This window comes from Mytilus edulis, unplaced genomic scaffold (genome assembly GCF_963676685.1).
Source record: "Mytilus edulis unplaced genomic scaffold, xbMytEdul2.2 SCAFFOLD_1841, whole genome shotgun sequence".
Taxonomy (NCBI): Eukaryota; Metazoa; Mollusca; class Bivalvia; order Mytilida; family Mytilidae; genus Mytilus; species Mytilus edulis.
Genome location: NW_027267612.1, coordinates 140 through 13,625, shown reverse-complemented (window position 1 = coordinate 13,625; position 13,486 = coordinate 140). Strand labels below are relative to the sequence as shown.

At 33.8% G+C, this 13,486-nt stretch overlaps 1 protein-coding gene across 1 annotated transcript; it reads right to left on the bottom strand.

Moving 5' to 3' along the window:
• Positions 1-1,362: 1,362 nt before the first annotated feature.
• LOC139505680 (uncharacterized) lies at positions 1,363-1,896 on the bottom strand. Its single transcript, XM_071295169.1, has one exon. It carries the CDS (start codon positions 1,894-1,896, stop codon positions 1,363-1,365), a length of 534 nt encoding a protein of 177 aa, XP_071151270.1.
• Positions 1,897-13,486: the final 11,590 nt, after the last annotated feature.

Sequence of the window (13,486 nt, the reverse complement as noted above, 5' to 3'; positions counted from 1 at the left end):
TGGTATGAAAAACTTGGCCCAGGTTAACCACCGGTGTATGATACCTGGTCCAGGTTAGTGGCCTGTTGTAAGTGATAGTTGGGCCTAGTGAGTGGTCACTTGATGTAATGGTATATAATACTTCCTCCTGGTCAGTGCCCTTTTGACTTTCTGGTATATGAAACTTGGTCCTGGTAAATGACAGATTGGTCTTCTTGTTTATGATATTTGATACTTGGTTCATGTGGGTTGATTTACTATCATCTGATACTTGGTCCATGTGAGTTGATCTACCTGCATTTGATACTTGGTCCATGTGAGTTGATCTACCTGCATTTGATACTTGGTCCATGTGAGTTGATCTACCTGCATTTGATACTTGGTCCATGTGAGTTGATCTACCATAATTTTGATACTTGGTCCATATGACTTGATCAACAAGTAGTTGGTACTTGGTCCATGTTAGTTGATCTATCAACATTTGATACTTGGTCCATGTGAGTTCATCTATCAACATTTGATACTTGGTCCATGTGAGTTGATCTTCCAGTATTTTTTACTTGGTACATGTGAGTTGATCTACCAACATTTGATACTTGGTCCATGTGAGTTAATCTAACAGCATTTATAACTTGGTCCATGTGAGTTGATCTACCAACATCTAATACTTGGTCCATGCGAGTTGATCTAACAGCATTTGTTTGATACTTGGTCCATTTGAGTTGATCTACCAACATTTGATGCTTGGTGCATGTGATTGGATTTACCAACATCTGATACTTGGTCCATGTGAGTTGATCTACCAGCATTTAATACTTTGTCCATGTGAGTTGATTTACCAGTATTTAATACTTGGTCAATGTGAGTTAATCTAACAGCATTTAATACTTTGTCCATGTGAGTTGATTTACCAGTATTTAATACTTGGTCAATGTGAGCTGATCTAACAGCATTTGTTTGATACTTGGTCCATTTGAGTTGATCTACCAGTATTTTTTACTTGGTACATGTGAGTTGATCTACCAACATTTGATACTTGGTCCATGTGAGTTAATCTAACAGCATTTATAACTTGGTCCATGTGAGTTGATCTACCAACATCTAATACTTGGTCCATGCGAGTTGATCTAACAGCATTTGTTTGATACTTGGTCCATTTGAGTTGATCTACCAACATTTGATGCTTGTTGCATGTGATTGGATTTACCAACATCTGATACTTGGTCCATGTGAGTTGATCTACCAGCATTTAATACTTTGTCCATGTGAGTTGATTTACCAGTATTTAATACTTGGTCAATGTGAGTTAATCTAACAGCATTTAATACTTTGTCCATGTGAGTTGATTTACCAGTATTTAATACTTGGTCAATGTGAGCTGATCTAACAGCATTTGTTTGATACTTGGTCCATTTGAGTTGATCTACCAACATTTGATGCTTGGTGCATGTGATTGGATTTACCAACATCTGATACTTGGTCCATGTGAGTTGATCTACCAGTATTTAATAGTTTGTCCATGTGAGTTGATCTAACAGCCTTTATAACTTGGTCCATGTGAGTTGACCTACCAACATTGAATACTTGGTCCATGTGAATTGATCTACCAACATCTGATACTTGGTCCATGTGAGTTGATCTACCAACATTTGATGCTTGGTCCATGTGAATTGATCTACCAACATTTGATGCTTGGTCCATGTGAATTGATCTACCAACATTTGATGCTTGGTCCATGTGAATTGATCTACCAACATTTGATGCTTGGTCCATGTGAATTGATCTACCAACATTTGATGCTTGGTCCATGTGAATTGATCTACCAACATTTGATGCTTGGTCCATGTGAATTGATCTACCAACATTTGATGCTTGGTCCATGTGAATTGATCTACCAACATTTGATACTTGGTCCATGTGAGTTGATCAACCAGTATTTAGTTACTTGGTCTTTGTGAGTTGATCAACCAACATTTGATACTTGGTGAATGTGAGTTGATATACCATCATCAGATTTTCATCAGATTCTGATATTTTTTAAGGAACACCAATTCCATATTTATTTTACAGGAATACTGCAGGTCTTTTGCCAGCTGGCTGACCAGCTTTTATATTACTAGCATACAGTAAAAACAAAAACTTCAAGTTAAGTAAGGCTCCTTCAAACATAAGCACATCTTAGTTTCCATATCATATAAACTATATTCTATTTTAGTCAATTGAATTTACTGATTATTAATTCTTTGAGTCTGACTTGCACTCATAAGGAATATTTTTCCTTCTAAAAATGCAAAAGACTTAAATAAGGTCAATTGAGACATTTACAGTTATAAATTAATAGTAAAAAGAGAGTCGAAAGGACCCCAAAGAATTGTTTACATGGTACATAAAATTGAGAATGGAAATGGGGAATGTGTCAAAGAGACAACAACCCGACCAAATAAAAAACAACAGCAGAGGGTCACCAACAGGTCTTCAATGTAGCGAGAAATTCCCGCACCCGGAGGCGTCCTTCAGCTGGCCCCTAAACAAACATACATGTAACATGATAGTTAACAAATATGATTTAATCAATTCAGCACTCAAAACCAGTTCAATGCTCTGAATATCATAAAATAGAGAGTTATGAAATGAAGAATTCTAAACAGTCAAAATGTATTTAGATATCAAAGTATTTATGAGGCAAACTGTCATTATAAAATCAAATAAGAGCTAGGAGCCTAAATTTATTCATATACACAATGGTGCGTTTAGTTTTTTTTACTTCTTTGCCGTTTGATCTCTGGTGGAGAGTTGTCCACATCTTCTTATTTTGAAAAACAACTAGTTTTCTATGCATAGGACAGTCAGTCATTACCATATTGAAAATACTCATTTGGATGAGGAGAATGAAAATTATCTCATAATATTCTTAAGGTTGCTTTACAGATGAACCTAGAGACTAGTTTCTCCAAAATTAAGAGCACATTTGTAATTTCATGGGGAGAACTCTTTCCATAAGTAGATGCATATCTCAAGACATGAAGTTCAAAGGGTATATCTTAGAATTAAACTATGAGGGATGTTTCAAACAGGTCTCTTCAAAGAGTTCATTGGCATAGGATGTTTGACTCAAGAAAAACATTTTTCTCAAAATAAGTCTTTGATTCAAAAGTACCTAAATAGACTAAATATGAAGGCCTATTTATACTGTAAGGTAAAAAAGACTATCCAACGGCACAGGACACTACATAACAGCTGGGTCCAGGTTATCATATATATATATAATACCCTAGGTAATCTTGTAGGTTAATTAATCCTTTGAAAATATTGTTAACAAACAGAGACAACTCTACTTTCACTCAATTAAATATCATACTACGCCATATTCTTATTAACTTAAAAGAATTAACAGCAAAATTAAAAGAAGGTTCTAGAACATAATCTCAATTCATTCATAATTAACAAAAACTAAACATTTTATTATTTATTTATATAATACCAAAAATATGTAAATTAAAAAAAAATAGTTGTTCAAAATTTAAAAAAAAAAACGGTTTACAAATTAAAAAAACTTGAATTAGTCTCAGGTATATAAAAGTAAATGCAAATGGGATAGTTCTAACAAAAAACCAGTTTCAAATAAAGAAGATTTCAATTTTACCTGATTGAAAATACCTATACCTATAAAAATGGTGAGAAAATATATCATAACATGAAGTTGATCATGTAATAAATGACATACTTATTCTTGGTACAAACAGTTCATACATTGTAAAGTTTCCCTTCTATCTTATAAGTGGAGAATGAATATCTATTATAAGAAAGTAAATATTTTATTAAAAATAAAGCTTGTCTCCCCCCCCCCCCTTTTCCCCCTTTTTTAAATTAAAACAAAAGACAAACCTGAATCTTGTCTATGATATTGTGATGGTGTTGGTGGTCGGTGGTGGACAGATGTTGGGATGGGAAAGTTTCCAGCTGTAATGTTTTGGTTCGATGTCGTGGACGGCTGCATGTCCATCCCCGCCGACTGTAGATAGGGCTGTGCCATTCTAGACGTCAGAGCTGCCTCAGCCATTGTCGGATCCCTGTTAGACATCAACCAATATGTTAACATCAATTTAAAGTTCTCAAACCATGGGTCCATCTCATTCTCTTAAGACCCAGTCTTACTCTCTACTGCGTAAGATGATTAAAGTTTCAAAGTGACACTAAATATATCCTTAAGAAAAATCAATGTTACGATTCAGATCTGCAATGCACTTGTAATTTCACTAAATCCAATCATGCATTCGTTGCAGCTGCACACATTTTTTTCTGCACTACACATAATTTACACAGTGAACTAATTCAACCTTATATAGATTTGTGTCTTATTCACATATTTAGTATTATAACAGTACTAATAGGTCCTTCCTAATATTTCTATTTCAATTAAACAATTACTAACTCAAGATCTAGTTCAAATAAAAAAGAACCATCAACTGAATGTAAATTTCATCTGTTCGTATTGAAAGGAAATGCCCTACTGTGAATAATAAATTCTGCATTTAATGTGCATCTAATCAATTTTAACACAGGTCTGCATAGAGTTTGCAATTTTGTCTTCCTATACTACTGAAGTACGATTACGTAATCAATCCTAGCTCTACGGCAAAAAATAGGTTTGCAGTCAAGTAGCTAACCAAAAGTTTTAAAAATCAATTTTGTGTTAAAATTTGACATGCATGTACATTTTTAAAATCCCCCAAACCAGGAAATTGTGAAGTGCAAGGTGTAATTCTATTTATAGAGTGTAAACTTGAATGATTAGAGCTTTTTTTTTAATGTGCATTTTGTGCAGTCATGAGAAGCCTTATGATTTTTTCTACTGAAATGTTATATTGCCAACTCTTTATTTTTTTATTTGATACAAGATAAACACAAAAATATAATATTACGTAACAAAATTTATTAGATAGGATCAATAACTCAAGTTCTGCACATATGAAGATTTAATTACTTATTGATGAAAATCATTTAAATTATTGAAAAGAAATATGCATAAAAATTGCAAATTTTTATTCAGTTGGGATAAATGTTCAAAATTTGTATTGATTTGAAATAAATTGTTATACAATTGAAACAATATTTGAGAAAAATAAAATGTAAAAATTTCTAATGGGAATTCAATTTCATGTTAAAATAATTATTTTGTTTTACACAAAGCAACTGCATTTTCATATGCATTTCTTTTCATTTTGTGTACTATTAAATCACACAAGCATGATTTTAATGGATAAAACATTCTATATGAAATTTTAATATTTATGTAATGAAGATAATGTAATCTTAATTATCAGAATAAACATTCTTAATGTAAAAGGTTATAAAATGAAGAAAACGGAATTCCCTGATGTGTGGGGGAATTAAAAATGAGGATTAAAAGGAAATGAAAAAAGAAAAACGGAAAGATATAAAGGAAAGAATATAATGTAAAGAAACAGAAAAAAGAAAGAATGAATCAGAAAAGTTAATAATCGAACTTTGGGACAGAGAGAAGAGGGAATACATAAATAATACTATCTTACAATTTTCTAGGACAGACAGACAATTGGTAATCAGTAACAGTAACTGAAGGCTGTGATTAAGCCATAGCATAATATTGTCAAGACCCTAATCATACTTCTTAGGGGTTTCTAGCCACGAGGTCTGTACCTAAATTTCACCATTAGATGGATGAAAAGGACATGAAAAAAAATGTAGAGATATAGAAAGAAAACAATGTAAAGAGACAGAAAAAAGAAAAGTAATGAATTTTGACAATATGTTTCTAATCTGTTTCAAAAGGCTATTAAAATAAGCTTGGGGTGTAAGATGGGGTGATGGGCTCTGGATATGGCCCACATTAACATTTGGATAGATAAAAAATTCAACAGTTCACTTTTAGAGCAAACAAAAAAAACTTTTGATAATTTGGAGGAAAGGGGGGGGGGGGGGGGGGGGGGGGGGGGGCTGTACCAAAAAGGGTATTTTAATGTTGAGGGTTTACATTAAAGTGTTGGGTCACAAATTCCTGCCCACAAACTCAAATCTAACTTTGACAAAATTTATTCAGATGTGAAAAAATGTGATCATATCTTATGAAACAGAATGTGGGTTTGATAGACATATTGGTTTTTGAGGTAATATACATGCACATTTCATTAAATGCAATTACTGTGATGATTTGAGCAGTGAAAAATTCAATCTATTTAAGGTATTCAAACAAACTTTAATTTGTATGTACTTTTACAATATGCTTTTAGATTTGTCATACTAAAAAAAACAACAGCTGATTTAACTTTCATGTATTTCAATGTACATGAAATGTAGGCAATCAGGCTACACAAATGATTTAGTAGTTTAATTCTAAAATTGTACTATACAACAGCTGTTTATAACAAATCAGTGGAAATTGTGTTTAATTCACTGGTCAAATTAATCCTAAAATTTGTTATTCATACCACACCCTTTTTACTCCTTTTACATGACAGCTTTTAATTTTGATTTGACAACAAATATGAATATTAATAAACAGTCACAATAATTTCATAATATATATATTCGTTATACACATATACATCTTTTTATAAATTTCTATTGAATCAAAGTACAAGATTTGATTTGATTTATTGTGTTTTAACGCCACTTTTAAGCACGGCATTTAGGCTATTTGTGGAGGCCACTTTTAATTGGTGGAGGAAGCAGGAGTGCCCGGAGAAAACCAACAACCTTCGATAGGAAAACCGACAATCCTTAGTCAATTAAGATCAGAGTCTAGAGCATCTGCACGAGCAGATTGCAAACTCACAAACCCAGTGTTGACCTCGTGTTGACTGGCTAGTGATTACAGTAGTTACTACTTAGACCACTCTGCCACCAAGGCCCCCACAAAGTACAAGATATAAAATTGACAATGATGAAAATCTCCACAAGAGACCAAATGAGACAAATTGATTGATTGACTGTTGGTACTTAACCCCACTTAATTGACCCTTGGCTATATCATGGCCGTAAGTTTATATTGGTAGAAGGAGAATGAGTACCTGGATCTTTTGCAGGAAAACAGGCATTTCAATTAATTTATGTGGAGTCAAGTGTACCTTTCCCTGATTGTGTTTGAAAACCAACAACCCCAGTGTTGAATGGCTAGTGATTACAGAAGTAACTACTTAAACCCACTCGGCCACCGAGGCCCCCACAATCACAGTGTTGAATGGCTAGTGATTACAGAAGTAACTACTTGACCACTCGGCCACCGAGGCCCCCACAATCACAGTGATAATTAGCATGGGATGACTGTAAATGACAAACTTGCCACTTAAACATGAAATTTTTATGCAGGGATTATTTTTATACTTATTTTTTTATTATGCAAAATGCACAAATTACATCCCATTCCCATAATTCTAGAAAGTGCCATTACCCCATTAACAATTGTTCTACGTAAAAGTTGTACTCTGATAAAACATTAATTTAAAAGTCTATTTTTTTACATGGAAAAATTCATCATAAATGCACTTCTGCTTATTTAAGTAATGACACAAGTAAACTAATTGACCTTTTGTCATGGGGGCACAAAAATAAAAGAGTTCAAAATCATGTTAAGAGTAGTAATTCTAAAGAAAAGAAAATTTTGATTATGTGTACAATTTAAAATACATGCACAAACACTAACAAACAAAAAGGAGACAGATTAATAAAACAAATTTTGCTTGTTTCTGAATCCTATTTATTTCATGTATTAGATTTGTACACTACATATGTGTTGAATTAATTAAATAAAATATTGTTTAAACTAATAAAAAAATCTAGCTAACTGCATAAATATTTCAGTCACATAAACATAATTTTAGCAATATCTAAGTCTTTAATGTATTAATAAACAGGGGCGTAGCTGCCGTTAGGCACTTTAGGCACGTGCCTACACATATTTTTTTCACAAATATTTTTTTTTTATTAAAAAAAATGATAAACAACATTATCTGTAGATGAAAGTCGGTGAAGTTGTCAAAACTCTTTAATTATGGAATGCCATGTGTACACTAGTCTCTCGTCTTTAGTGAATGGAATATTAGATAGAATTGAATGTTTTTACGATTTTACCTTATATAGAAACTATAAACTAGAACTTTGGTTCAGATCATTTCGCTTCTATCAACAAAAATTTGAATGAACCTCAACTTAGACATATGAGCTTTTTAATTAGTTGTTGTTAGTTTTCAACTCCACTTATAGTCTTCACCTGACTTGCAATGTTGGTCGTCTGTTTGGCTATGCAGGATGTATAAATACGCAGTCACGTCTGGTCAGAATGGGGACATTAAATCCGATGCCTAGTTGTAGAGAGAATGCAACTCTTTGAGGAATTCGCAGTTGGTCTACTGAAAGGCAAATTTCTGCTTCTATCCAATAATCCCTCATTTTCCAATGCATGTCATTTTTAAATTTCCAGACCTTCGTCCTGGACGACACCTATTACAGGACCTAGCTCCAAGTTGTATTTATTGCAAAGAAAAATTTCAACGGTCCCTGAACTTGCATAAATATTTGACACTGGATGGAAAAAAAACAATCAACCAACTGGCTACCAGTAATTTTGAGTACTCTCAAATCTGTGTGTAATGGCCACAATTATTCAAAATTCCTAAGCAGGTAGGGATTTCACAGTAGAGGATATAAAGAAATAGGAATTTCTTGAATTGTTAGGCATTGACTATGTCTGTATGTGTTTGTGTGGCTAGGGTGAAGGTTTAAGATTCAAAAGATTGATGGTTGATGTCTAACCAAAAGGATAGTTCTATTATATAGTAGTATCAGTGTTTACGTTTTGTAAGTATGTTTCCTTATTTCAAAAAGACCAGATGAATTTTTTTTAAAGTTTGGTAATACATCTTGTTGACGATTAAAAGTTACATCGGTACTTCAGAAATTGACACACGTAATACTGTGAGAGTCAATGACCAGACAGACAAAGACATTTAAAACAGAAAGAAATTCAATACATTTCAGGGCCTTTTATAGCTGACTATGAGGTATGGGTTTTGCTCATTATTGAAGGCCATTATGGTGACGCAGACAGTGAAAGTAACATGTGATAGGAATACAGAGTCAATGACCAGACAGACAAAGACATCAAACAGGATGAAAGTCAAGACATTTCATAGACTTTCATAGCTGACTATGAGGTATGGGTTCGTTTTTCTGATTGTTGAGAGCCATAATACTGTGAGTATTAGTTGTTAATTTCTGTGTCATTTTGGTCTCTTTTGAAGAGTTGTCTCATTTGCAACCATACCACATATTTTTTACAGATGATACAATGTAAATAGACGAGATATAGAGGCTCTGCAGACAGACATACAGAGACATAATGTAATCAGACAAACTGTCAGATATAGAGGCTCTGTAGACAGACAAATAGAGACACTCTACAGACAGACAGACAGTCAGAGACACAATGTAAACCAGAGAATGTGTAGAAAAACATACAAGGACACTAATCAGACAGACAGACAGACAGAGACACAATGTAATCAGACAAACTGTCAGATATAGAGGCTCTGTAGACAGACAAATAGAGACACTCTACAGACAGACAGACAGTCAGAGACACAATGTAAACCAGAGGATGTGTAGAAAAACAAACAAGGACACTAATCAGACAGACAGACAGACAGAGACACAATGTAATCAGACAAACTGTCAGATATAGAGGCTCTGTAGACAAATAGAGACACTCTACAGACAGACAGACAGTCAGAGACACAATGTAAACCATAGGATGTGTAGAAAAACAAACAAGGACACTAATCAGACAGACAGACAGACAGAGACACAATGTAATCAGACAAACTGCCAGATATAGAGGCTCTGTAGACAGACAAATAGAGACACTCTACAGACAGACAGACAGTCAGAGACACAATGTAAACCAGAGGATGTGTAGAAAAACAAACAAGGACACTAATCAGACAGACAGACAGTCAGAGACACAATGTTAACCAGAGGATGTGTAGAAAAACAAACAAGGACACTAATCAGACAGACAGACAGACAGACAGAGACACAATGTTAACAGACAAACTGTCAGATATAGAGGCTCTGTAGACAAATAGAGACACTCTACAGACAGACAGACAGTCAGAGACACAATGTAAACCAGAGGATGTGTAGAAAAACAAACAAGGACACTAATCAGACAGACAGACAGACAGACAGAGACACAATGTAATCAGACAAACTGTCAGATATAGAGGCTCTGTAGACAGACAAATAGAGACACTCTACAGACAGACAGACAGTCAGAGACACAATGTAAACCAGAGGATGTGTAGAAAAACAAACAAGGACACTAATCAGACAGACAGACAGACAGAGACACAATGTAATCAGACAAACTGTCAGATATAGAGGCTCTGTAGACAAATAGAGACACTCTACAGACAGACAGACAGTCAGAGACACAATGTAAACCATAGGATGTGTAGAAAAACAAACAAGGACACTAATCAGACAGACAGACAGACAGACAGAGACACAATGTAATCAGACAAACTGCCAGATATAGAGGCTCTGTAGACAGACAAATAGAGACACTCTACAGACAGACAGACAGTCAGAGACACAATGTAAACCAGAGGATGTGTAGAAAAACAAACAAGGACACTAATCAGACAGACAGACAGTCAGAGACACAATGTTAACCAGAGGATGTGTAGAAAAACAAACAAGGACACTAATCAGACAGACAGACAGACAGACAGAGACACAATGTTAAAAGACAAACTGTCAGATAAAGACTTTGCAGACAAACATACAGTAACTTTCCACAGACAGGCAGTCACACATAGACAATCTATAAACAGAAAAACCCTCAGAAATAGAGATAGTGTGTAGAAAGACAAACATAGACACTGTACTGACAGAAAGACAAAGACACAATGTAAACAAACTCTCATGTATAAAGGCTCTACAGACAGAAAAACAAACAGAGACACTACAAAAACAAATATTCAGAAAGAGAAATTCTATAAACAGACAAGCTGTCAGATATCGAGGCTCTGCAGACAGACAAACAAACAGAGACACTCCAAAGACAGACAGTCAAACAGAAAAATTCTATAAACAGACAAACTATCAGATATGGAGACTCTGCAGACAGACAAACAAACAGAGACACTCCAAAGACAGACAGTCAAATAGAAAAATTCTATAAACAGACAAGCTGTCAGATATCGAGGCTCTGCAGACAGACAAACAAACAGAGACACTCCAAAGACAGACAGTCAAACAGAAAAATTCTATAAACAGACAAACTGTCAGATATCGAGGCTCTGCAGACAGACAAACAAACAGAGACACTCCAAAGACAGACAGTCAAACAGAAAAATTCTATAAACAGACAAACTGTCAGATATCGAGACTCTACAGACAGACAAATAAACAGAGACACTCCAAAGACAGACAGTCAAACAGAAAAATTCTATAAACAGACAAACTGTCAGATATCGAGACTCTGCAGACAGACAAACAAACAAACAGAGACACTCCAAAGCCAGACAGTCAGATAGAGAAATTCTATTAACAGACAAACTGTCAGATATGGAGACTCTGTGGACTGCAGACAAACAAAAACATTCCACAGACAGACAATCAGACATAGGCACAATGTAAGCAGACAAACTGTCAGACAAAGTAGCACTGTAGACAAACAAACAAACCGAGACACTCTACAGACAGACAGTCAGACATAGACACTATATTATCAGAGAAACTGTCATACATCGAGGCTCTGTAGACACACAAACAAACCGAGACACTCTACAGACAGACAGTCAGACATATAGACACTGTATTATCAGAGAAACTGTCATACATATAGGCTCTGTAGACAAACAAACAAATAGACAAATAAAACTCAACAGACTTAAAATTAGACAATACAGTAACAATATCCCCGTCTGTCAACTTCCAAATCTTTAAATAAAGGTTATAACAAATATGAATAAGGAAATAAAAATAACCCTGAATCAATCTGTCTTTTGAGAACAGCAGTACTTTACTATTTTCATTCCTTTTGAAGTAACTTTACCTTAAAAAAAAATTCAAATTACAATAAATTATAACCATATGTTATACTTCTACTATCAAACATATGACACAATTTTGTCATTAAATAGCAATAAACAGTTGAAAACTTGTTCTTGCCGTGTCCTGCATAAAACTTTTATTCATATATCATTTTAATCATTTGATCTATGGATAGATTACATAACAACGCAAATCTTATAGACATCATCAAACATAACAATGAGTGATCCATTGGTAGATACATGACATTATTGTACTCAATATATAGTTTGTCCGATAATCTATTTCTGGTAAACATATCCCCCCTTTTTTCCTTGTAAAGTATTCAAGTAGGGTAGGCAATTCCTATTTCATATGTGTGGTAATAATAGTGTGAAAAATACATGACATTATTGTACTCAATATATAGTTTGTCCGATAATCTATTTCTGGTAAACATATCCCCCCTTTTTTCCTTGTAAAGTATTCAAGTAGGGTAGGCAATTCCTATTTCATATGTGTGGTAATAATAGTGTGAAAAATACATGACATTATTGTACTCAATATATAGTTTGTACGATAATCTATTCCTTGTCTCAACAAATAATATATATCCCCCCTTCTTTTCCTCATAAAGTATTCAAGAAGGGTAGCAATTCCTATTTCATATGTGTGGTAATAATAGTGTGAAAAATACATGACATTATCATATACTTAGACTAAATAACATATGATAATAGCATTAAATTAACGTAAATCCCATATTTTTCGAATTGGTGCTTAGCGGGCTGATATGAAAAGTTTATCACATGCTTCGATTGTTATCACATGCCTTTCTGTAACGTTATCGCATGGCATTCCGTTGATACTCTGCAAATTCCAGAAAATACACCTCAATGTTAGGTTTTCAATGAAAAACATTACAAAGTAGTGTACAAAACAATTATTTGGATACTGGAAAGTATATTGTGTAAAATAATAATAATAAAAAACAGGGAAAAAAAACCCAAACAAATTATCATATATATGCATTTTTTTAAGCTTCAAACAAAATTTAGAAAATTACTTTAAAAAAGTTAACTTTTCCAAACTGTTCATTATCTTCATTGTTGAATAATTTTTTTTTGTTGATTCTTCCATATTAAAATGTTTTCTTCTATCAGATGAAAGTCAAGAAAAAAAAGTTAAAAAACTAAAAGATAAATTTAAATACTGAGCTAAGCTTCAGACTCAAAATGAATCTTAAGATAATAACCAAAATTATTTACACAATATCTACATAGAATTTATTTTAAAAAGTTGAATGCTGTACAGTGAGTGACCTTACATAGCTTATACCAATGCCATTTGCACTCTGGTGGACAGTTGTCTCATCGCAGACAGTTCTCAAGACAAGAAATGACAAGATTGAGACGTAAATGTACATGTTGTC